Source organism: Lissotriton vulgaris, chromosome 5 (genome assembly GCF_964263255.1).
Source record: "Lissotriton vulgaris chromosome 5, aLisVul1.2, whole genome shotgun sequence".
Classification (NCBI taxonomy): domain Eukaryota; kingdom Metazoa; phylum Chordata; class Amphibia; order Caudata; family Salamandridae; genus Lissotriton; species Lissotriton vulgaris.
Genome location: NC_141693.1, coordinates 834575808 through 834602869, shown reverse-complemented (window position 1 = coordinate 834602869; position 27062 = coordinate 834575808). Strand labels below are relative to the sequence as shown.

General features: G+C 46.2%; 1 protein-coding gene across 3 annotated transcripts in view; it reads left to right on the top strand.

Moving 5' to 3' along the window:
* The window catches only part of POLR3GL (RNA polymerase III subunit GL), a 102388-nt gene that overhangs the window by 8276 nt on the left and 67050 nt on the right, over positions 1-27062 (top strand). For all 3 annotated transcript variants that reach the window (XM_086922339.1, XM_086922338.1, XM_086922340.1), the window contains one exon: positions 6906-7085. In XM_086922339.1, the coding sequence (XP_086778465.1) occupies positions 6972-7085 (114 nt within the window). In that variant the 5' untranslated portion in view covers positions 6906-6971. The remainder of the gene's footprint in view (positions 1-6905; positions 7086-27062) is intronic.

Here is a 27062-nt window from a genome sequence, read left to right as displayed (position 1 = left end):
ATTTTTTAATGACTTTTTTCCGTATATTAATTTGGTCACTGTTGAAGAAAAAATATATACATGCACACACAATCGGATTATCCCTCCTAACTTCGCGTTCAGGACCTTGGGTTTTCATTCAGAAGTGTTGCCTTGTTTTATGGACTTGCCTCTTCTATTGCATTTATAGAACAGCAAGTCCACCTTTCTGTGACCCGATTATCAGTTTGCTACCAGTTTCTTTCTCAGTTTCCAAAACATTTAAATCACAAGCCTAAAAGCGTACCAATATTCAATGTGTTATGATTGTCACCACTTTAATTTCAGGGTATAAGACGGGCCATTGGAAGTTTGTGACAAGGAATGACCAAATTACGTGACAGGGTTGACTAAAATATGTGGCACGAAGAGCCAAATTATGAGATGTAATTTCTCATTTTGCGATAAAATACTCTATTATTCAGTAATTTTTACACGCCTGGGATAAGGTTTTACCAGTACCATTTGAAACTCAAAATACAACAATAAGCAACTAAAAATAACCAGTCAACCGTTGTTGTGAAACTTTTATGTGGCAAACGTTCGATTTTTTTTCTTCAAGCTTCTAGCTCATTTTTTACTAAAATCTGCAAATTATGCAACAGGATGGATTTTAGGGCAAATTCTTAATTATGCTGAAAATTCTGCAGCCACAGGATTGCATAATTCCTGTGCCCCTGGTTATAACACAGTGACAAACCAAACATTTTGTACATAGTAAAACACTTTTTACAGACCAAAACTCACTAGTTAACGGTGCTTCTGTGAAGGGGATCTGTGCAGCCAGAGTATGCATGCCAATATTTGGAAATATGAGGGGTAAATGAATTTCCCTAACAACGTTTGGAGTGTGGAACGTTATAATTGAGAAGTAACATAGCAACATTATTTTCACTTTTTGTAATTTGGGTGGCCTCACAAGTCATGTACGAATAGTACAGTATTTCTAGAGAAAAATCATGGCGGTAAGTCCATTTAGCAATTATGGCATCAAAGAGAGCCTTCTTTTGCCGCAATGACTTGGAGAAGCTCATTCTGCGTTGTCCTGAAGCTGTGGCATTGCTGGAGTCCTGAAGAAGTAATATGGCACTATTGTGAGAATGTAAAAGTACTATGGGCCGATAACACAGCTGAGGACCTATGTCACAGGCCGGGAAATATGTGAAGGAGAATTGTCAATGTATGTCTCTGTTTCTCAAGCAGCACCTATCTAAAACAATATCCTAACTGACAAGGTACAACGAGGAGTAGCCTAACACTCAATTTAACAGTTTTCTATAACACTATATCCACAAGATTGGCATTATGCCACTGAACTGGCACATTTGGTTACTAGCATGCTAAAGGATCTGCTTGAGTGGAAAATTATATTAATGCTTGGAGGGAGTTCATGATGACAGGTCAACGGCAGAGGAAGCTTACAAGTGTAAGCCACTGCTAAAGCTTTGGGTGCAAGGTGCTTCTGGGAAGCAGTCCACTTTAGAACTCTGAGAACGAGGTCTGTGTACAGTACTGCTGGGAGGTGACTCACATGGTGGGGGCGCCTTCTTGCTGCTTCTCTCCCTGGTGGTACTTGCTGTCCCAGGGAACACCACCAACACGCTCCAGCTGAGGCAAAGGGGAGGAGCATCCTGAAGCGCTCATAACGCCAACACTCTCCGCGGTGCAGGACGCATTCTTCGCTCTTGCTGCTTCTTTCCGTGGTGTGACTCACTGTCCCAGGGAACTCCATTGACACGGTCCAGCAGAGGCAGTGGGGAGAAGTACCTTGAAGCGCTCGTGTGCAAACACTCTTCCCCCGGCGCGGAAGGCATTCGTGCCGCATGCTGCTTCTTTCCCTGATGGGATTTGCTGTGCCAGGGATCACTGCCAACACACTTCAGTTGAGGTGGGGGTAGGAGCACCCTGAAGCGCTCATAGGGCCACTGCTTTTACCGGGAGACATGCCCAGGCTAAGCCTGGGCCAAGTGTGGACCCTTCTTAGCCCGTCATCAGCCGAAAAAGGCTGGGCCACCCACTTTGGTCTGCCTCCGAGACACTCTAGTTCATGTGGTGAGTCATATTTTATATCTTTGCTATTTCAGCTTGTAAAAATGGTAAAACGCAAATTACGGTCAGGGAAGGACAAAGAGCCTGGTTCCGGCCAGCCACAAACAGGCACTACTCCTGGATTCTTTTCTTAATTGAGCTGTTAGCTGATCTCAAAGGATATAGAGCAGGTTGAGAGGAGACTATCACTGGACTTGGGGGAGTACTTTAGTCTTGTCACTCCGCCACTTAAATACATTTCATTGTGACACTATTGGTACCTTTTCAGCTGTGGGGGTGAATGCATCAACTCTACAGGAGTTTATCCCTTTTGTTTAGATTCAGGGGAGAGCAGTTTAGGTCCAACCATGGCGGACTCTGATCTTTCATCGAGTATTATTAGCAGTGAACCCATGGCGAAAAAGAAAGCAAAGGGTAAGTTAGGCCCCAATTCAACCAATTATTGCATGTTTTTTTTTATAAGTGTACCGTACCATCTGTGGGGACCGAGAACTCAGTTTGTGGCTCCCCTCGTTAGTACTGCTACAACTTAAGAGGAATTAAATCCCCAATGGTTGGGCTCTTGGACCCGATCGAAACTATGTTTACTACCGCCATAATGCCTATTTTGGATAGAAAAAAATTATTCTGGATATAGGAACCATGTTAAAATCTCAGTTAGCGATGAATCCAGTGAACTTTTGTCGCCCTCTAATTCTTCTTTTTCTCCTGATGTTATTTCACAGGGTATAGCCCGGAGTAGTGCCAAAAGCCAAGAATTTACATCAGAGCTCTAAGTGTGCAACCTGTATCCCCCTTCCTTCTCCTCATTTACGGATTCAAACATTCCAGCCTCATTTGAAAGATCCCAGATGGAAATTTGGACAAATCAAAGATCGACACTTTAAAATTTAGCGAGACCATTGAGTGCCAACATTGCAAATGGTTATCCTCGTCATCTTGAAGCAGAACATTCCCAGCAGATTTTAAATCTTCTGCCAGCATGTTGTCCATATGTGACAGTAATAGTAGGGGTGCTACCTGTTCCAGGGGATAGGGAAGTACATTATAAAGAATTAAAAAAACACTTGTTATTGGCCGACAAAAAACTCTGAATGTTTCATCAAAGAATATCAAGAGATCCTTATGAGGAGAGTAGGATGGGTGGGCCCACTGAAAGTCGATAGAGGGGGATTGCATAGTAGTGGCTTGCACAGATCTGGAACTGGCATGCCAATTGATAAATTCTGTGCTGGCAAGGTCCAAATAATTTGCCTGCTATCCTTTCTATTGTACCTTTAGGATTCTTTTACCGCCCTAGAGCCATTAACACCAGGGGATAGGGCATGGGCCCTCCCTTCCACCTCTGGCTGTAGGAGGAGTTCTGTGTGTAATTCCACCTACTAATAGATTTCAGCCACTTTGTGATTTGGATGCAATTGATTGATCTGAGTACTATCTAGATCATCAATGCCCGACTCAAGGAGATATTTTGGCACATCCAACTGCTTCTATTTCAATATTTTCCCCACCCAAAGAAAAAGGACTTTGGGTCTTATTCATTATTCCCCGCATCTTCATATGTTGAGGAACTGCTGGCTTGTAATGAGGCCCACGGATGGCTCTGGCCATAATGACATCATCTTTAATCCTTTAGCTTGGAATCCTGGTGTTGAAACTCCTTTAACCGAGTCATTTAGTACGACTCAAAGTGACACTTTGATAAAAAGAAACTATGTTGGCACAAATTGTAATGACGATCTAGCTTTTATTTCCTGTAATGTGGCGGGACTACGTTCTAAGACGAGTAATTCTGATTAGTGGTTTATTACAGATTCCTTTGATGTCATTTGTTGCCAAGAAATCTGGGTTTTTTTAAAAAGATTACAGTAGATGGGTTTAGATCCTTTTGTTCTTCAGCAGTCTCTTCTTCTGCGGGTAGGGACAAGGGAGGCTAGCTGTTTTTTTTATCAACTAGGCATAGGAATCTATCTGTTGGAGAGTTAATTACAAACCCCCATTATCAAATCCTGAGGGTTTCCTTCACAACAGATCTTAATATACTTTTAGTAAATTGCTATTATAATTTCTCTTCTTCCCAACCGCTGAATGTTATCGAGGCCCTGGGGTCTCCCATTCTACATTTAATAGGTAAAGAGTGCAATTGTATCTCAAAAATATGGGCAGGTAATTTTAATATTCCTAAATGCACTCTTGGTAGGAGTCGGGTGTGTGGGATTGCAGATGGGCAGGACGATAAGGTGACACACTTTTACCACTCTCCCTACTGAGAAGCATTGACCATGTTAATGCTGACAAGCAACCTCTAACTTGCATCTGAAATTCGGGACGATGTGGATGATCGATCATACCGTGACTTATGTGGGAAGGGGAGCGCTATTGATCATATTTTATTTAGTCTCTACTTCCTTGATCCCTTTTTAAAGTAAATTCGAGATTCTTAAGTCCCATTTCAGTGACATGGACCCATTCGTCTCATATTTTCTTTTTCATCCACCCGCCCCCGCCTCATAGTCAGATTGCACTTTTAACTTTCTCTCGAAACCAAGGGAACCCTTATAAAGTGGAAAAAATGTAGATCATACTAACCTTTTTACAGAACTGTTCTCAACGGCCTTTGATGAGATTATGTGCTGCCAAATTGAAAGTACAGGCCCTGGGACGATTGGGCATAATTTTGGGGAAAATCTGTACTTCTATTTCTGGACTGTTAACAGTGAGAAGTGATTCATGTTTTGAAATAAGTTTATTATGAAATTCGTTTTTGTCAAAATTCGGACTGTTGAATATCTCTAAACTGTTAGAGACCCCATTGCTAGCACTTTTCAAAGGGGATTGTGAAGCTGTAAGTCTACAATCTACACTCCTTTTCAACAATCGTTATCCCCTGTAGTCTAAAACTGCTTCCTTGTTCTTGGAATTTGAATTCTTCTTCCTACTGAAAGTATCCTAATGAAACAAATTGTAGTGTGCCTTGCCAAAACACAAGCATGCAAGGAGCTCTGTAATTCCTGGTGTTTTTACATTACTTTGCTTCTCAGGTTCTTTTATTTAGACTGTCTTTAATAGTTGTAGAAGTTTTTGTGAAGTTATTTTGATCTGTTACTTGATGGGCTGTACTTTTGTTGTGTGTTAGTGCTATTTGAGTTCAACAAACTTTACTCACTTTCAACTGCGATAATCCATAGTTTCTCCAAAAGAGATCTTGAGGCAATATGGAGAACAACAATCTTACACAGTTTGTTTCCTAGTTGAGTTGCGTTCTGTGAAGTGCTTCAATGCCTCTATGTATAACCCTTCAAATTTTGTGCGCCATCCCACCCTTTTCATATTTATGAAAATTCTACCTTAAAGCCAAATTAGCATTATTCCAGACTGACAGCCTCCTATTGTATATGTGGCACGTGGACAGGCGATAAGGATAGTTACTGGTTAACAATACTACGCACCTCTGAGAACAGCTCCAAACCTCTTTGAAACCAACATCATCACAATTTCACTTTTATTATACCTGCATAGCACTTTGCAATATAGACATCAGAGGCTTAATAAAATTATAATATTAAAATGGGCATGGTTGACTGTCTCTTCTTCACATAATACAAGGGTAGCATTGCACTTGCCAGATGTTCCCATTACCAACAGTACCATACATTATATCATCGCAGTTTTCCTCTAAACGGTCAGTAGAACATGGTGGGGTAGCTTACATGCAAAGTCCAGATTGTAAATATCAGCTTGCCAATTGAATATGTTATATTGGGAACTCTACTCCAGGAGATCGATCCTTTTATTGTCTCATTCACAACCCCTCTGAGTGTGTCCCTTTGTGTTTTTTATTGCCAAGCTGTACATTTACTGAAAATATATCTTGCCTCGAAGTTCCTAACATTAGCCTTGTGTGAATCGCTAAGAGTTCATTTAAATCACTCACAGGATTACTTTTCGCTCTGGTACGAGTTCAGCAATGCTTTAGAGATCTAGAGAACCTTTAATGAGTTTATTCTTTTAGTTAAATGTCATTAGCATCTCAACTCTTGGATGTCAGGTTACTCTCTTTTAGAGGGTTGGATCTTATTAAGAAGCCCTTGAGGTACCATTAAACTTTACACATTTCGTCGACTACAACACCATCAATGTACTTCACTTTTACCTGTACATCTTATTCTCATTACTATGGTTGGCACTTATGGCAGTGAACTACACTCCTCCTAGTTTTGACTGGCAACCACGTTTACTAGTTGGCCACCTGTTAAAAAACTGCTTGATATGACGCAAGATCCTTCCATTTCTGATGACGGGTACCATAGTGATGGCTCCCCTTGCTTGTTCTCTGCACTTGTCTAAAAAGAGACAGACTTTGCCTCTATCCATCCCTCTGCCTGACCCTTATGTAATTATATTTTTGAGAAATTTTGGAGTCGGGTTTCAACATTTAGAACAATTGGTCTTTATATTTATCCATGCGTAAAATGGGTCAAAGCAAAGATCAAAGTAATAAAGATATCCCTGTTGACAACCTGATTCCCCGCCCAGGTTTGCCATATCATAATTTTCAGTACCTGTGGTGAACTGGTTGTACATGTGGCCACCAAAACGGACAACGTTTGTCAAGTTGATTGGCAGCATTTGAAAACCAATACCAGCTTGCCTTCTGGACACCCACCTGTCTCACTGTTAGGCCTGTTATAATTGACTGAATGCACTGATTTTGTCCGTTACCATCTCCTTTTAGTTACGTATAATTGAATTGGCTGAATGGTTGCAAAGTGTCTTGGGGAAAAAAATCACAAGAACAGTGCTAACACAATTAACTGTATTTTTATATTCTTTCTTAGTTTTGGACCCTATTGTCCTGCGTTTGGGAATCGCAGACCCAATAGAGAATTTTAAGAGTGCTGAACATGGCAGGCAGAGGAAGGGGGCGTGGCCAGATGACCTTTAACGTGGAAGTAGTGGGAATCGGCAAAGGAGATGCTTTGCCACCGCCAACCTTGCAGCCTCCACCCTTGTTCCCGGTGAGTGTACGAGTGATGATGCAAAAGTGTAATTAAAAGAAAACTCATTTAATTCCTCATTTACTGAAGCTGGTAGGTCAAGTGTGCCAGGCCATATACCAACGTACACTCTGGTTCACCCAGCGCCAAGCCCAAGTGAACCCACCCCAGTTTTATTTTTTTTCAATGCTCTCCGTAATCCTGTGGTCTTCACTGAGTGTTTTAAAGCTTCATGTGCATAGTAACCTGCAACAATTTGGTTTACTTAATGTGTATGGAAGCAAGTATGAAGTCAGGTGGGATGAATGCTTCTGTTGTCATATTCCTCCATCATCCTGAAACACAGCAGTGAAACATTGGGAATTGTAAAATGCAAGCTTTCATCACAAGAGATCATAAGAGATCTTTACCAAAAACACTCTATGATAGATTTTATCTGCCAAGGAAAAAGTAAACAAAATGGCATACTATTTAATTAACATACACATCTAAAATGTTATTTTCTTTTCTTAGGGCTGTAGGCAGCATTCTAACCACTTAATGTTGGTCATGGCTATACTAAAGTGATGTGAATGGTAGACAAAAGAGAGATCGGGGAGAGACAATGAGTGAGGCGCCTTGTGAATAGAACGGTGTTGTAACTTCTCCCTTGGTTTTACCCACCTCCTTCTGTCCCCCTACGCTACCTCCACACATGGTACGGCCCGCGCTGTCACCTGAAGGCAGCGATAGAATGTTGGTGTTGACAGAGACTATACCGACAAGCTGGGAGCACCTGTGTTTACTATATCTTAATAAACGTTCTTGAACCCATCTAAGTGGATATCTTCTTTACTACATTTTTGGCGACGTTGGAAAGGAAGTTGAGCCAGGGTCAGCGAGGTGTTTCCCCCCTGGAGCAGTTTGAAGCTTGGTCGGAGAAGTGAATTTGATTCGGTGACTTACCCTTCCTGGGTGCTTCTCCTCTGCAGTTCGAGCCGGGAGCTGTACAGGGAGAGCAGGGAAACCTTGGTGAAGAACGCAGAAGTTCATCGATGCGATTTCCCTCTCGAATAAGGGCTGGTCACAGCAAGCTGATGTGAGAGGCGCCCCCGCGGTTCAGGAAGAAAGTAGAGGGAAGGTGAGCCGGTGCTGTGCGGGGGTGAAGGCTCAAGGCTGGCCGTTGTGACTATCGGCTAGTGGTGACTGGCGCTGCATGATTTTCTGATTTGCATTCTCCGGTGGTGTGCCCTGCGAACGTGGTGAAATAGGAGCAGGATTTCAGGCCGTCCATCAGGGAGTTCAAGAGGCTGGTCTGACGCCGAGGGGGAGCGGAGGCGCGTTCTTGAAGTTTGCCTGGTGAACGCGGTGCGGCTATCGTTTTGGTGAGGTAATTGCCTCGCTCCTGTCAACGAGTGTGTACGCTGGTGAGGTAACTGCTTCGCTCCTGCTAACGAGCGTGTGGAGTGGTGTGTACGGCGCTTCGAGCAACAGACAACTGTGAGGAAGTAAACGAAGGCGGTCTGCATGCCTGACTGACTGTTTCTGACGAGGCGACGACGCTCCTCACAGGAAGTTCCCGCCTTGGACATTACTCATCGCTTGCCATTGGTTCGGTGAGGGAAATCGAGGGAGGAAGAAAGAGGACTTATTTAGTCTCACTAGCAAGGGGTTTAACGATTACACTGTACTGTGAGAAGGGTGTTTAAAGGAAAGTAAATTTCACCTCCCTGGGTGTGGAATATTGGTACATCAAATTTACTCTGCACAATAAATAAAGGGAATTTTAAATAGAGCTGGCAAATTGCCCTGCTATTGGGGAGGCTTTTAGAGATAGTTACTGGTGTTATCTGGAGGGAACCCTGTTTTATGGCCATGGCAGGGGCAGGAATGAGCCAGCCTCCACCTTTCTTAAATGATCTGGGTGAGCCTGACATCCCATGGAAAAGATGGGAAGGTATTTTCAAGTCATACCTCATAGCTATTGGGGGAGGTAATTACAACAATGTGAGAAAACAACATATATTAGTTCATAATTTGGGAATTCATGGCAGGAAAGTGTTTGAGGCCATAACTGGCAGGCAGGTAGATGATGAACAAGAAGAGGTAGAAGGGACCAATGTGTACGAATATACTTTAAGGAAATTGGAGGAACATTTTAAAATTAAACTGAATGTGGTACTTCAGAGGCACAAATTTTACAAAAGGGCGCAAAAGAAAGATGAAAAGGTCACTAACTATGTTGCGGTCCTGAGGGGTTTATCTGCCATGTGTGATTTTGGGGCATTAACGGACTCTATGATAAGAGACCAGATTGTTAGATGCACTAATGACCATAGGATCCAGGAGGAACTCCTTACAAGGAACCCTGACCTAGAGGAAGCTCTGAGTATTGCAAAAGGTTTAAAGCACACTGCGTTGTGCATGAAAGAGATGAAAATACATGAAGGGGTCACAAGAGAGAAAAATGAGAGCAAAGGGGTACAAGAGGGCGAGACAGTTTGTAAAGTGGGGGAAAAGACAAGGAGTAATCAACACAGCAACAAACAAGGGTTACTATGCTACAAATGTGGTAGTCCTAATCATCTGGCAAACAACTGGAAGTGTCCTGCCAGGGATGTGTTATGTAGGAAATGCAACAGGAGAGGGAATTTTTCAAAAGTGTGTAAGAATATCAATCCAAAAGTACACATGGTGGAAAATGTAGAAATTGGTGAAGAGGGAGAGAAAACCTTCATATTTCAGGTGGGGGGTGGTGAGGAAAATGAATGTAATGAATATCCTAAATGTGAAATTACCCTTGATGGAGAGAGAGTTGAAGTTTTTGCTGATTCGTGCTCCCCTTATACGTTAAAAGACAAAAGTGTGTTTGAAGAAAAGTTTGCAAAATATGGTGTGGTACTAGAGAAAGCTGACATTTGTCCAGTAGGTTACTACAAGGAACGTATACCATTAGAGGGAATGGCGAAAATGAGGATAACATTTAAGGATAGGCACACGGTGGGGAAAGTGTATGTTACCACAAGGGGATCTAGTCTCCTGGGGTGGAAGCACCAGAAAGAATTAGGGATTAAGCTAGATCCCAACAACAGAGAGCAAGTGCTTTTAGTGGAACCCCCCAGTATCGCTGAAAACCTAACCATGGAATTTAAGGAGGTGTTTAATGAAGATGTGGGTGTGCTAAAGAACTATATGCACAGAATCACTCTCAAGGAAGGAGCTGTACCTGTGGTACACAAAACACGATCCATTCCCCTGCGAATGAAGGAGCCATTGAAAAGAGAGTTGGACAAACTGGTCAGCCAAGGGGTGATCAAGGAGATAGAAAGTTCAGCATGGTTGGCTCCGGTCGTTATCACGAGCAAGGATGGAGGAAAGAACATTAGGCTATGTGTAGACCTGAGCGATCTGAATGCAAACATACAAGTAGACCGATATCCCCTCCCGAGAATTGGAGAGATGTTGAGCACCATTCAAGGGGCAAAATTCTTTAGTGTCTTGAACCTGTCCTCTGCCTATTATCAGATAGAGCTACATCCGGAGTCACAGTCCCTGACAGCATTCACAACTCCTTTTGGAAATTTTAAATTCCTGTGGATGCCATTTGGTTTGGCGTCTGCGGCTGCAGCCTTCCAACGGGTGATGCAGCACATTCTAAAAGACTGCGAAAAAACAATGTGCTTTCAGGATGACATCCTGATATATGGATCAAATGAAAAGGAACACAGTGAGAACATCAAAGGAGTGTTAAGGAGTTTGAAGGAAGTAGGCTTCACTACCAGAGTGAGCAAGTGCAAGTTGGGGGTGAGCTTGGTGGACTACTTGGGCCACACTATTTCTGAAGATCAAACCAAAATGTGATCTGGTCAACGCAGTTAGAGATGCTCCAATGCCAAGGAACAGAGAGGAGGTTGTGTCATTTCTGGGACTGGCGGAATACATGGCGAAATTCATCAAAGATTTTGCCACCAGATCATATTCTTTGAGAGAGTTGGTAAAGAAAGACAGCATCTTCAACTGGTGAGAAAACCAAGAAATAGCGTTCAGAGATATAAAAATGCAATCATACAGGCACCCTTTATAGGAAAATTTGATCCTGAAAGAGACATAATAATTTCTACAGATGCAAGCAACCGAGGAATAGGTGCAACCTTAGCTCAGCGAGTGGAGAAGGAGTTAAAAGTGGTAGCTTTTGCTTCCAGAACCCTCACCTCTCCGGAAGCCAACTTTTCCACGGTGGAAAAGGAGGCCCTAGATGTATATTGGGCAATCAAACATTTCAAGTACTATGTGTGGGGGGTACAATTTGAGGTGCATACGGACCACAAGCCTTTGGTGCCCTTGTTCACAAAGAAAAACATGGAGGAAATGACCCCGCGCATAGCAAAGTGGGTGTTGGGCCTGCAAGGATTTAATTTCAGAGCAGTGTACATACCGGGCCAACAAAACAGGGTGGCGGATTTCCTCTCAAGAGCACCTATCCGCAGTGATGCTGAGGAGGAAAAGTTTGATGACACTATTTTGGAAATAGGCGTAGCGGCAGTGGTAAAAGAAGAATGGGAAAAACAAATGGAACAGGACGAAACCTTGAAGAGGGTAAAGAAGTATATTGTGTCAGGATGGCCTAAGAGGTGCAAGGAACTGGATACCGAAATTCAACCGTACTGGAATGTTAGAGAAGACCTTTCTGTGGAGGCGAACTTTATCTTGAAGTCTGGAAAACTAGTTCCCCCGAGGGGATGAGGAATCAAGTGATCTCCTTGGCCCATGAAGGTCATTTGGGCAGAAGTCTATGTAAGTCAAGGTTAAGAGCAGACTACTGGTTCCCAGAAATGGATCGAGAGATGGAGGAAAAGGTACGCGATTGTTATGCGTGTAGCTTAAGCAACCAATCTAAAGTGTCTAAACATTCTCCCTTGATTCCGGTGGAAGTACCTATGGCACCTTGGCAAAAACTGGGCTTTGACATTACGGGACCCATTCATGGAAGTGGGTCACAAGACTGGTACCTGTTGGTAATGATTGACTATTACTCAAACTGGATAACTCACAAGGTGGTATGTAATATCAATACAAAGTCTTTGATACGATTCCTAAAAGAAGTGTTTACAAAAGAGGGTATTCCTACAACGTTGATAACAGACAACGGAGTGCAACTGATCTCGGAGGAAATGAAAGAGTTTCTAAGAGACTGCTCGATAACCCATATCTGTACTCCGTTGTATTGTCCTAAGGCGAACGGCAAAGTGGAAAGAGCGAACCGCTTGTTGAAGGAATGTATCAATCTGGCCAGCAAGTCGGGGGGAAAATGTGGAGGACACCCTCATGGAAACTCTGTGGGCCTATCATACCACCCCCAACTCCATTTCAGGGCACTCACCGTTTGAGCTGTTGAGAAGAAGAAAAGATGGATCAAAGCTGTCCCCGAATTGGATGGGGAAAAATGGTCATGTGGAAGTCGATCAGGAGGAAATGCGAAAGAAAATTGAAGACAAGTAAAGCAAATACAAAGATTGGTACGACAGGAAGTGGGGTGTAAAGGAGAAGAACCTCAAAGAAGGACAGATGGTGTATATCAGAAAGCCGGACACGTTTGGGGAAAGAGGGGACAGATTCTACGCTCCAGGGAAAATAAAGGAAGTTAAGAGCAATGTGGTGGTCATGGAGGATGGGAAAATGTGGAGTCAAGACCAGGTAGTCCCCGTTACCATTAGAGAAAACCAGATAGGGGAGGGGGCTTCAGAGTCAGGTGACAGAAGGCAGGAAATGGGGCAGAGGAGAGAAAGTCACAGGAAAAGAACCACCCCGTCCTGGCATAGACAGTATAACATGAGGTAAAGGTTAGTTCTGCCATCTATGTAAGGGGCTCATGGTATCTCCTGTCAGGTTAACCTAGGCATGAAACCAAGGAAAGGGTCTTCTGCGCAAGACTCCATGTTCTGGTGTTGTTGTTCATTACTAATTTGTTGTTCTAACCCACATCTGCACTCACCCGCCCCTTCCTGATCCTCATCCTTCTCTCTCTCTCTCTCTCTCTCTCTCTCTCTCTCTCTCTCTCTCTCTCTCTCTCTCTCTCTCTCTCTCTCTCTCTCTCTCTCTCTCCCTCTCTCCCTCTCTCCCTCTCTCCCTCTCTCCCTCTCTCCCTCTCTCCCTCTCTCCCTCTCATGCTCGTCCTTACTCTTCCTCTGGTTCCTGGCCACGTGCCCCCTACCCTCTGTGTTCTCCCTAGGGAGGATGATGTGTTGTAACTTCTCCCTTGGTTTTACCCACCTCCTTCTGTCCCCCTACGCTACTTCCACACTTGGTACGGCCCGCGCTGTCACCTGAAGGCAGCAATATAATGTTGGTGTTGACAGAGACTATACCCGACAAGCTGGTAGCACCTGTGTTTACTATATCTTAATAAACGTTCTTGAACCCATTTAAGTGGATATCTTCTTTACTACAAAAGGTTTCTCCATAATGCTTGCACTGCACCTTCTTCGGATCAGTAGCGACGAAGGGTAGTGGCCCTTAGACTTTTGGTACGCTGGACAGCAATGTGGACGCAGAAGAGCCAAGGTAACAGCAGACGGATTTGGTTGCTTTACAAGTGAGGCTCAGATCTGAAGAGGGTTACATCAAAATAATGAAAACAAAGAATTAATCACACACTGCAACAAAGGAACTGAATAAAAAAATATAGAAGTAGAAACAGCACTAGTGACTGCCAGATTTTCAGCTGATGGGACACGAATGCGTATATATCGAAATATGATCTTACCTTGATGCATATTGCTGCAATAAAAGTACATTGTGCCAAAATACTAGAACTGACTCCATGAGTTAGATGAAATAGCTGGGTCTTTGTGATGAGTGGCCTATATTGAATACAAACATTTGAGCACAGTACACAAGCTGGCAGGCTGTCACTAGAATAAACAAGCATTTGCAATGCAATAGGTCTCCCATTTGCGAGAGTTTGAGCAATTGGCATTGTAAATGACAATGCCTTTTATTTATAGGTTTTGATAACTAACACATAAATAAAAGGAAATGTCATGTACAATGCCAATAGCTTAAACTCTTGTAAATGCAAGACCAATTCAAAGAAGCGGCCACCATTAACCTGGGCTGCTTAGAAAGTGAAAGCGCGCATGGCGTGCTGAATGTTGCAGAAAAGCATGTTGTGCCTGCATTAGGAGAATTTATACAAAGAAAATAGTGGTTACAGACTAAAAAAGATTCACTGTGTAACAACCGAAGTAAAAGGGCCAGTCATCATGGGACGTTATGAATGAAGACAAGGCGGTACTATGGCGGGACTAACAAGCCTATTAATGAATCAGAAGCCAGCATTTACGAATGACAATGATCCAAACCAATGACAAATATAGGCAGAGAGTGGGCTGGGCTTCTTTTCCATACACGAATACAGCATGGATCGCAGAGTAGCGCTTGCACTGCCCAGGCTCAACCTAAAAAAAAATGAAAACAGCAAAAGCCCCAATGAAGCGGGCATTGAGGAGCATCGAGTGTCGTTTCCCTCAAAGCTGGCTTTTACTGCTTGCCTGCATGTTCGTGTTCCTCTTTGGTTCCAGAGTGGTTTTAATAAAAGTCTTCACTCATTGTTTAGAGCTGTACAGCTACACAGTATGTGCAGGACGTCCTCTTTAAAGTCGCCACAGGTTCTGCAGTTTATTTTTGTTTCTATACGTTCCCAAGGTGGCAGATGCCGATTTATGGGTAGGATTCCCATCCTCAATTTCAAATAGGACTCCTTCACTTTACTTGAGAAACCTGTTCCTAATTAAGCTTGTCGCAAAGACCATTTTTAACTCTGAATAACGAACCATCCGTGAGCCCTCTTGGTCAATGTGGCCTTGTCTTCCTTCAGAGATAGTAGCTTTTTATTTACAAGCTTCTTAAAGATTTTATGAGGCCCGCTAAGTTCCCAGAGGTCTTGTAGGGCAAGAGGACTTATTTCCGCTTGGAGGTAGATCATTGCGGGACTGTCTTTTTTCCTTTCTAGCTCCTTCCTTAAGTATGAATTCCGAGAATCTTGCTCTGCTCCCTTTGTCTTGTGCCAGCATTTGTTGTACACTCCTTTTCGAGCTAATTTCTGTTTTTGGAGGCCAAACTCTAGCCTTAGTTGTGCTGGCGATGTGTACTGTGGGAGATTAAATATTATTTGTATTGTTTTTGACACCATTTGGTCCCAGATTGTCATGTCCCTCCCTCTCATACTTTCACTACCGTAAGTGATAGATGGAAGCAGTTTTGCTCGGAGCACTTCTAGTAGAGGAGTAGAGGAGTTAGATTCGGTCCTGCTATTGTTTGAGGGTTTTGAATGCCACTGCCAGTGTGATCCCTCTTGTTTTAATCAGTGATTTTTGTTGTTCGAACAATCCACTTCTATCGAAGGTTATTCCCAAGTATTTATATTCTTTGACCACCTCCAGCTGTTGACCTTGCAGTTCCCATTTAGGATAGTGTCTTTTGTCTATTCCCTCATCACTTTCGATTTCTAGGTCTCGCAACCTATCAATGCGCGCAAGCGCATTGAGCGGAGCGAGAATTCATGTCGGCAAAATCCTCTTTACACCACGGGCTTTCAGCCGCGGTTTTCTTTAAGTTCACGTGAATCACGTGATTAAACATGCACGCGCATCGGCAGCATTTCTCCTGCACAAGGCTCGCAAAAGGCTCTCCTCCCTCCCCACATCAAAGGCATCAATCACCCTCCCACAGGCTTCCCCAGCACTGCCCCGCCCCCTGCTTCATGGCCAGGCCATCTGTTCCATGCCAGACCTCTCACACCTCCGTCACAGCATGCCTGTGTACTTCAAAGGCTTATCACTTCAGGCCGTGCAACCAGAGCACTTCAGTTGGTGCGCAGCCCCCCTCCCAGCACTGCCTTGTTACTCTCGGCAGCCGTGACTCCCTAAACACTTTTTATATTTAATTAGCAGCAGCAGCATTTCTCCTGCGCCAGGCCACATCAAAGGCTCTGTGCCACTTTCACCCACACAGCACCACTTTCAGACACGCAACGCCACTCACACCCACACAAGCCCACTATCACCCACGCAACACCACACTCACCCACGCAACGCCACTCACCCTAGCAACACCACTCACACACGCAACGCAACTCATCCACGCAACCCCACTCATCCACGCAACCCCACTCATCCACGCAACCCCACTCATCCACGCAACGCCACTCATCCACGCAACACCACTCATCCACGCAACGCCACTCACACATGCAACGCCACTCACCCACGCAACACCACTCACACATGCAACGCCACTCGCCCACGCAACTCCACTCACTCACTCACGCAAAGCCACTCACACCCACGCAGTGCCACTTTCACCCACACAGCACCACTTTCAGACACGTAACGCCACTCACACCCACGCAAGCCCACTATCACCCACGCAATGCCACACTCACCCAAGCAACGCCACTCACCCAAGCAACACAACTCACACACTCAACGCCACTCACCCACGCAACGCCACTCACCCACGCAACGCCCCTCACCCACGCAACGCCACTCACCCACGCAACGCCCCTCACCCACGCAACGCCACTCACCCACGCAACGCCACTCACCCACGCAATGCCACTCACCCACGCAACGCCACTCACCCACGCAACGCCACTCACCCACGCAAATCCACTCACACCCACGCAAGCCCACTATCACCCACGCAATGCCACACTCACCCAAGCAACGCCACTCACCCAAGCAACACAACTCACACACTCAACGCCACTCACCCACGCAACGCCCCTCACCCACGCAACGCCCCTCACCCACGCAACGCCACTCACCCACGCAACGCCACTCACCCACGCAACGCCACTCACCCACGCAACGCCACTCACCCACGCAAATCCACTCACCCACGCAACGCCACTCACCCACGCAAATCCACTCACACCCACACAGCACCACTTTCAGACACATGCCACTCACACCCACGCAAGCCCACTCTCACACACGCAACTCCACACTCACCCATGCAATGCCACTCACACACGCAACGCAACTCACCCACGCAACGCCACTCACCCACGCAACACCACTCACACATGCAACGCCACTCACACATGCAACGCCACTCATCCACGCAACCCCACTCACCCATGCAACCCCACTCATCCACGCAACGCCACTCACACATGCAACGCCACTCATCCACGCAACGCCACTCACACATGCAGCGCCACTCACACATGCAGCGCCACTCACACACGCAACGCCACTCACACACGCACCGCCACTCACACACGCACCGCCACTCACACACGCACCGCCACTCACACACGCACCGCCACTCACACACGCAACGCCACTCACACACGCAACGCCACTCACACCCACGCAGTGCCACTTTCACCCACACTGTGCAGTGCACAATAGGTCTCGCAGTAGGAAAGTTGGAGCTATTGGTTTTGTAAATGACAAAGCCCTTTATGTTTTTAAAGTGAAAACAAAAATAAAAGGCATTGTTATTTGCAATTGTAATAGCTCCAACTTTCCTACTGCGAGACCTATTGGCAACGCCAGTGCTTGTTCTAAGTTTATGTATAGCCCGTTCTTATCTGAGAAACTGCAACTGGGGTTCTACTTATCAGTATAAGATTGTCTGCATACAATAAGTTTGACAATGTTAAACCCCCCAAGTTTGTGGCGTGATAGTTACAGATGTTGAGCTCTGACGAAAGGCCGGAAAGAAAGAGATTGAACAGAGTCAGGGCAAGAACGCATCCCTGCTTCACCCCCTTTGTGGTCCTTATTTTTCTTGATAGGCAGTTGCCTGATCCTAGTTTTTGTTTTTTAATCCATGTCTCTGAATGAAGTGAAATCAATTGGTACAAAGTTTCAGGTCTATGTCCCAATCTGCCCATAGTTCCCCCTGTCTATACTGTCAAAGGCCAACGAGTAGTCAATAAATTAGACGAATAGTGGCTTTTTAATTTTCATAGTGGCGTCTATTAACAGTGAAAGAGCAAGGATGTTTGTCACTGTCCCTGAGTTTTTTTGAAAGCCGGACTGCTTGATTGGAATTACGCCTTCCTTTGATGCTCACTCAGTAAGTTCTTCCAGCAGGAGACCCGCAAAGTATTTGGCGTCTATATCAATTAATGCTATAAGCCTGTAATTCTTTGCATGATTTTCCTGCCTTTTTAGGTTTCGCTGGGGGACGGAGCCGTTAGGCTCCTCCTCCAGAGAAATCTATTGAGTACAGTAAGCACTCTGGAACACGCCCCCCCGTCCCATTGGCTAGCTCCATAAATGGAGCCTAGCCATTGGACGAGGGGCCTGTCCATCAATGCCGGACCAGACACGGGGGCGTTGCCGAGATTCTTTGGCTTTTGCCGACGTCACGCGACGCCGGGAACGCCCCCGAGTCTCCTCCGGCCGGGCCGTGCTTGCTGCTGTCCTGCCTTGTGTCCGGCCGGGCCGTGCTTGCTGCTGTCCTGCCTTGTGTCCCTCCTCCCGCCGTCCCCACGTTTCCCGCCTCCCTCCCGACATCCTCGTCCTCTCCCGCCCCCCCCCGTGTCCTCACAAATTGTGGTATCCCGTCCCGCCCGGGGGTCAACCGGCAGCTGCTCGGCACCTTGGCCGAGGCACGAAGGGGCTGCGACCGCATTGGTGGCTTTTCGGAGGCTCGTTGGCAGAGGCGCGCTCTGATTGGCCGCTGCAGTGGGCCTGTCCCCGTGAGCTGCGCCGCCGTTGGTTGGAGCCTCGCCGCGTCATCAGGATCTGCCCCGGGAGCCGCGCTGTGAGTGGCTGACTCCGGGGGAACCCTCGACGTCAGCGGAGGCCAGTGGGAGCTGCGACGGGGGCCGTGCCTGCGAGGGTGAGTCTTCGGCCCAGAAGCTGGGGGAGATCGCCTTCCACCCCGCACCCGGTATTGACACCGGCTGAAGAGAGGAAGCGCTGGGGGGCTGTGCGCTCGCTCGCCAAAGCGTCACGGACGTGCGCCTCGCCTCCCGAGTGCCCCGCATTGCGCGTGGGACCCGGGGATAACAGCCCAATACCCGATCTCCCTGATTTGAGGGGAGAAACCAGCTGAGGCAGGAGCGCTGCTTCTACAACTGTGCCTTTAGAATACAGGGGTTCACCAGCAACTCTTCAATTGGACGTTCATACACAATGCATTTCCCCCTGTACCCCAGGGATGATACTCAGTAACAGGTTCTCCAATGAGAAACGGCGCCCATTCAAGTGCAGCACGCACTCTTAGTATGATCGCTTTTATATTCGGCACCGCAGTGGAGCTTATTGTTGTATATTTATTTGACGTTACAAGCATTCCGTGGTGATATGTGGCAGGTTTCTATGTTTAAGTTAAGAACGCAGACTTCCCACCGGCAGTAAAGCACTTTGGTCGACGTGGCCTTTTTCGGAACGATACTGTGTATTCTATATATATATTTTCCTCACAGCAACATTAAAGGTTTCAGAAACGCCAATATTTTCGATACAACGTACTGCATAATGTTTCCTCATCCATGCATTGCATAGGCATCGCTAAGGTGTATGTTTTCGTTGAGGACCCCTGCACAAACTACTATCGCAGCTAAAACTCAGGGCCCCAGATTAAGAACACACTTCCGTGGAGGCGGCCACGCCATCTGCCTGCCTCTGGAGGAAGTAGCAGCTACAGTAAATCAGCCCCTTTGATGTCAGCCAGGGATCCTGGGATGGCATTCGAGCTTGAGCTTGTGACCTGGTAACCATAGAGACATTAACCCATTGGAATTATTTTGTCCTATGCTTTTCATGCACGGAGGACGTTAAACGGAAAAAAACGTTGTTCCTAATTCTTAGCGGCATCAAAGCAGACTTTGCTCCAGACCTTGTACTAAGTGGTGAAAAAATGATTCCTATGTGCGCTCTAAATATTTTCTTCAGTATTCCTTTTCTTTGAAAAAGAACAAGCGATATGTGGTTGAATGAATAATACAGTCTGACTTAGTTTGCACCAGTCATTCTTTTTTTTTTATTAAATCTTTTTAATATGCAGTTTCAGTTTGGGGTTTCTACTTCAAACTGTACTTGGATTTAAAAGGAACCTGTCTTGTATTGATTAATACATCATATGATTTTAAACCTTCACCGTTTTGTGCAACAGGCAATACACTATTACCTTGCTTCATCAAAGAAACCTATAATGATTTTGTATGAGTTACACAATGCATATAGCTATGGGGATCACCTTGCTACTAGTTGACAAGCTGTGTGTATACAACAATAGCAGGATTATATATATATCTATTTTTTTTTTAGCAAAAATACGCCGCACTCAGAAATCCTTCACTTCAGGTATTTAATTAAGTAAACAGAGCCAGTCTGTCACACCGACCTGTTTCGGCCACGCAGGGCATTTCTCACTGTTGGAGGACACTACTTTATAGCCTGATAACATTTCTTGCTAATAAAGAGATCAAAGAGGGGTTCTCAAGACCAATCATTAAGAAAACAACTGAGATGCTAAAACTTACAAGAGCAGGTGGCACAGATAACTTATCAGCAGTAATAATAAAAACAGCTATTCCCCTTGGAACAACTTGCTCCACCTGCTTTTTCAAACAAATTCTCCTGAAAAGAGCTTCCTAGATTGCTGGAAGGGGCAGTCCCTCGAATCTGGGGTACACCTCCTCCACCTCTGGCCAAGTTCGACCCCCCGCCCCACGTATGGAGCTCTCTCTTCATTGTTTACCTCCTCTCTTTCATCACTTCTCCCTTACCCTCCCTCTATTTCATGTTAGAGGCTTCATGCGAGCCTCAGCTGGTGAAACTCTGCTTCTGTGCCACCCCTGACCTCTGCGTGGGGCTCTTTGCATGTGTGTGGGGCTCTTTGCGTGTGTGTGGGGCTCTTTGCGTGTGTGTGGGGCTCTTTGCGTGTGTGTGGGGCTCTTTGCGTGTGTGTGGGGCTCTTTGCGTGTGTGTGTGTGTGGGGGGGGCTCTTGCGTGTGTGTGGGGGCTCTTGCGTATGTGTGTGGGGGGCTCTTGCGTGTGTGTGTTTGTGTGGGGGGCTCTTGCGTGTGTGTGTTTGTGTGGGGGGCTCTTGCGTGTGTGTGTGGGGGGCTCTGGTGTGTGAGGGGGGCTCTTGTGTGGTGTGTGTGGGGGGCTCTTGTGTGTGTGTGTGTGGGGGGCTCTTGTGTGGGTGTGTGTGTGCAAATGCAATACGTCTTGCATTTGCGACAGAGTAAGCTATTGGCATTGTAAATGAGAATGCCATTTATTTATCTGTTTTCAAAACCAACACATAAATAAAAAGTTTGTCATTTACAATGCCAATAGCTCAAACTTTTCCGAAGGCGAAACCGTTGCCTTGTAAATGCTTGTTTATAAATAGGGTAAATATGTGATCCCTTCCAGGAATCTGGAATTTTACCTACTCTTAAAATGTTTTTGAAGAGGGCACTTAGTTGCTCTGCCCAATAGTTCGGGTCCTGTTCATATAAAATTGGTGGTATTCCATTGGGCCCGGGGGCCCCCTCTTTCCTGCCTTTCGTAATTCAGTTCTTGATCTGTTTGGTTGTGCATGGAAGAAAGGCCTCCACATCTAGATGGTTTTGGGCTTGTAGAGTATGGTTGATAACTTCATTGTCTTGAATAATTCCGCCTGTTTCTTTGTTGAAGTGATGCGACCGGTAATTTACTCAGGATTCCTCTGTTATATACGAGTTGACTTTATGGGCCCTTGGATTGTCTACGTTGTTAACTGTATGCCAAAATCTGGCGCTGTTGTTAGTTTTTACATCATATAATAGTTTGACCCTTATCTTCTCTGCAGATTCCTGTTTCACTTGCCAGATGAATTTCTTTTTTTACATTTTTTTACACTTTAACTCTCTCAGTTCTGTCTGTATGCTGACGTCCGGGCCCATCTGGCGCAGTTTGCAGATTATTCTATTAATTTCCCTTTTAATTTGCCTTAATTTGCAGCCTTGATTTGTTGAAAGATTTGATCTTCATTTGAATGCTTACAGGATGTGTCTTCGCCGTTTTTATTAGCAGGTGTTGCTTGTCTTGATCTTGAGTTTGAGCTAGCTAAGCATAGTTTTTTTTTTTTAATTCTCCCAGTTGTTAATTCCGCCGCCATCTTGGTTTTTGTAAACTTCCCAGCAGATTTTTGTCTCATCCAAGAGTTTTCCGGGGTCAGCAGTTTTGCATTTAATCCTCTTGAAATTCGATGTTACTATTAAGTTTAGAGATTCAGTTTGGAATGTTAATGCTGCTCCATGAGCCATAAGTGTAAGCTCCTGTGGCAAATAATTGCTGCAATCTTGGGTCCCGATCTTAAAATCGATAACTAATTTGAAAAATGAAATAGATAGGACAGTGTAGTATATTGCTCTACTTGCCATTGAGTTGTGGTAAGTAGCTGATTGAGGGCGGTCTCCAGGGAATCTACTGTTTGATGCTATCAAACCTAGACTTGTTAGCTCTGCCAGTAAGTCTTTAGATGCCTTGGTTTGTTTGCCCCATTTACACTCTTCTTGGGGTGGGATCCCTCAATCAAAAAGTTGATCTTCGGCCAGCTGATCGTACCCAGCTTTCCCTCAGAGTAACATATTAAAGTGTCCTGAAACAATATAATTCGATATCTCCTCTTTAGTATTGAGCCTTGCTAGTTCGGACACCAGCGATTTTACACCGGTTTTCTTTCCACTCGGATGTAGATATGTGTTAACCAGAATTAACTGTCGTTTGCTTTGTCAAGGGTCTGCTATCTCTATCTGTATTATGTTAATTCCATTATTTGATTAGTTCTTCTTCAATAATTCTATAGTTGTAGTAACCTATTTTATTGAGGCATATATGGTGTGGCTTCCTTTTACGTGTTTGAACTTCGAGCTTCTGCTGGCTGGAAGATGGTACGACTTATAGTCTTGTAGATGGAAAGGCTCTGCTAGCCAAGTTTCTTGGAGTAGGATTAAGTCGAACTGCTGGAAGTACATCAGTAGGTCTATGTAAGGAAGAGGGTTTCTGTTGCAGTAACTCCCTCAGTTTTTGCCTGATACCTGATGCACTTTTTTCTTAGTGTCCCCTGGGTCCCTGCCAATCAGGTAACCAGGGCCTATGTTCCTTCCCTAAAAACTGTGCTAAAGCCTAAACCCAATTGGCATTTCTGGCCACAGGTCAGCCCCTGGTAAATGGTACCCTAGATACCCAGGGCATTGTGACCACAGGAGACCCCTAAGGCTGCAGCACTTATTGTGCCACCATTACGGGGCCCTGTACCCTGACACAAACATACTACCTTTGCAGGCTGAGTGCCCTGGTGCAGAACAGAACAAAGAGTCGACATTGCGCACATCCCTGTGTGCCATGCCCAGCCACCCCTCTAGCTGTGTGCCCTATCCAGTGGTGTGGGCACAGGTGCATGATCCCTTTGCCCCTACAGTACCCAGGGCCATTCCTGGGCACTGTAAGTGCAGTGATGCCATTAAGAGTATATGGTGCTGGGAGGTTGTCATTACGAACACCACAGCACCATAATGGCTACACTAAAGACTGACAAGTTTGATATCAAACTTCTCAGCACATTAAACCCACACTGATGCCAGTGTGGGATTTAATGTAAAATGCACTACAGAGGGCATCTTAGAGATGCCCCCTGAAACCTAACCTACAATCCACGTCTTGTCTGACAGGCTGCCTAGGCTGCCACACAGCAGACATGTTGCTGGACCCCTGGGTGGAGAGCCCCCGCTCTCCTGGGCCTGCAACAGTGCAAATCCTGAGCAAGGTGCTAGGTCTCCTCCCCCAGGATGGGCAGGGGGAAGCTTCAAAGGCATGCCACCTTTGTGAGCTTCTCCAGGCCACTTGCTGTACTCATCAGCTGGCCCCCACCGGCTCTGATCCCCACTCTGGCAAGAAGACTGGCGAGAAACCCTACGTGAGGAAAGTGGGTGTGCCAGCCTATGCCAACTCCACCCCTCAGGTGAGAGAGGGAAGGTGAAGCACAACTCCGGGCTCCGGCCATCTTGAGGATGGGAAGCCCTGCCCAATCAGAGATAGGCTCCTGCCCCCTCCCACAGGAGAGGAGCTGGATAGGGGGTGTACTCACCCCAGGACAGGGACCTATTGAGCCCTGCCCTTCCCCTACCTGTAACGCCTCTAAATTTAGTATTTAGGGGCACCCTGAACCTTCCTTCCTCAGTTCCCAATACAAAAACAAGCAAGAAAATCAAGAAACAAGAAGACCTGCCGTGCAGCTGCTAAGAAGAGGACGACGCCAACTGACTTGGCCCCAGCCCTACAGGCCTGTCGACCCTCGAACCTGCTCCTGCAAAACCCCGGCTCCTTCTGTGGTCAGCAACCTCAAAAACCCCGGAGGACCTGACTGCTTTGTGACTCTAACAAGACTGGGACTCCCAGGAGCAGTGTTTCTGCTCAAACAACAATACCCCCTGGTGCCAGCCAGCCAGGAACTGCGAATCCAGCACACTCTGCACCCGCCGAGCCTGTCCTGTGCCTGAGTGAACAAAGACCCTGAGGACGTCCCCCCCCCCCCGGCTATTCTGACTTGGAATCCAGTGCCCAAGGACCCACCTCGACGACGCCTGCAGCCTCAGGACAAGGGACCCCTCCAACCGCGACCAGCAGGGGGTAAGATTGCCCAACCTCAAGACACCCCTGCACCCCACGGGCCCCTGTGCCCAACTCCTGGGTGCATACCTATCCTCCAAGATCCCAACATACCCCTCAAAGTGTTGGTTGCTCCAGAAGATCTTCCGTCCCGAGCCTGCAGCCTTTGTTCACTTTCCAAAAGCTCCATTGAATAACATTGAGCTCCCGACGGCTCAAAAGCACCCAGCCGCCCGAGTGCCCCTAGCAGTGCAACCTTGGTCTTAAACTACTTCCCCATTTGCCCCGAGCAAGTGGCCAGGAGCGCAGCTCCCACAGCCGCGTGGCCTGCTTGCCAGCAGCCACCAACCGAAGGCCCCCTGCCTCTAATTGGATAACATTGAGCCTAACTACCACTGCACCCGGCTGCCCCTGTGCCGCTGAGGGTGTATCAACTGTACCTACCTGGCCCTGGGAGACCCCTGAGTCTATGCCCAGAATCTTAACTCTGCCAGTCGAGTACTTACCTAAAAGCCGATAACTCACTTTTCTTCCATAGGCTAACATTGACTGGTTTCACTTGGAAATTCTTTTAAGTGTGGAGTTTTGGAACTAAAATATTCATCTAAAATCAGCCGGACAACGAATTCCGATTTCCGCAGTGCTGCATCGTTTAACCCAGTACTGACCCTCAAAAGTAATTTTAACCGTACTTACCAGTAACTTGAATTTCCTTCTATAGGATATCATTGCCTGCTTTTTGCTGAAAAAGTTTCGAAGTGTCGATTTTTAAAACTTACAATTATTCTTTAAAAATTGTGCCAACGATAAAAACGTAATTACTTGCCTGTTTTAGATAATGTCCCAGTCCTGAACCTAGGAGCCCAGCACTTGATTACAAAAGTATTGCAAACATACTTTACCTGCAAACTGAATTTCCGTCCATAGGATAATAGGGGAGGGGAGTTGGCATAACGACTAGGGCGCTCGACCTCGGACCTGGGGAACTGGGTTCGAGTCTCGGTAATGACGCTAAACATCCTGTGATTCTGGGCAAATCACTTAATCTCCCAGTGCCTAACAAAAAATGAATGTGTGTCCTCCTGTGAAGTAACTGGTGCTATGTAAAGCACTCTGATACCCGATTCGGGTCAAGTTTGCGCTATATAAAACTCTACAAAAACAAAAAGCATGAGCAGGACACCCCTGCAGCATACGGGGTCCATTCTCCCGGATTGTTCGTGCTGCAGCCGTTTACGACATATAAAGTGGCATTACTGGACCATGTGATGACCATCTCTAAAACGGATGAAAGTAACCCTATCGTGTTGATATCAAACATTGTGGAATCATACTCCCACACCGATAACTGTATGATTTCATCCCTCAGAAACTAGCTTTGTGAGGTCCCTGGTGCTCCCGTTACCAGCCGTCTAGTCCCGGGCAGCCCAAAAGGGTTGCAGCCGACCTGAGACCCATTTCTGCCCTCCTGCTGCTGAGCCAAACTCGAGCAGGGGAAGGCAGAACAATAGGCATCCTGTCACAGGGAAGTGTGACCAACTCCCAGACAGGATTTAGTGTATTAGGACTGGGTAGTTGCGCTTGCCAGCGATCGAAAGTCCTGAGAGCCTGCTCTGGTGCGAAACTGGACAAAGGACCTGGAAGTAACCTCCCCACTGTTCAAAACCTCCGCTGGGAGGGTCCCCTGAATATTTCCAACCCTCTCCCGTGGGTACAAAAAAGCTTTCCTGGCTGTAGGACCCTAGATTCTGAACCGGAAACCACTGAACTGCTACCGTCTGGAGACCCTAGACTTCGTTTGGGCCTGACTTCGTCCCCCTCTCAGTCTGAAGCATCGTCTGTGCCTGTGCACCATACAGGCTCTGTGTAGGACCTGTGGAGCAACAAGGACAACTGAAGATAGCTCCCTTGGAGTGAAGGAGTCACTCCCCTGCAACCCCAGGCACCACATCTCAACTGACTGGTCTGCTGCTCCTGAGCTCCTATGGACTCCGGAGGCCCCAGCAACACAGGAGGTGGGTTTCCAAGTACCTCGAGGTCAGAGCTGCCCTCTTATGAAGTTTTAGGTCCGAATCCCTTGTGGGGGATGCAATACCCGTACCCCTGTGCACTACATACTTTTGCAAGTGCATTTGCTTGGGGGCGTTCCCAAAACAAGTGCACTGGGCTCCGAGCAGCCCCGAACTATGGCACCATTTCCACCAACGAACTCCGGCCTCCTCACACCGAGTTTTCCATGGCCTGTTGCTTTGTGAAACTGCTACAGGTCCCCTCACGACTCCTGTGCCTCTGACCTGTGGGTCCTCTTGCGGGTCAACACTGTTTTCCTTGGGCTTCCCTGGTTGCTCCAGGCTTGCCCAATTCCTCTGTGTTTGGTGAGTCTCTTGGACCTTACTAGTGCAAACCGTAT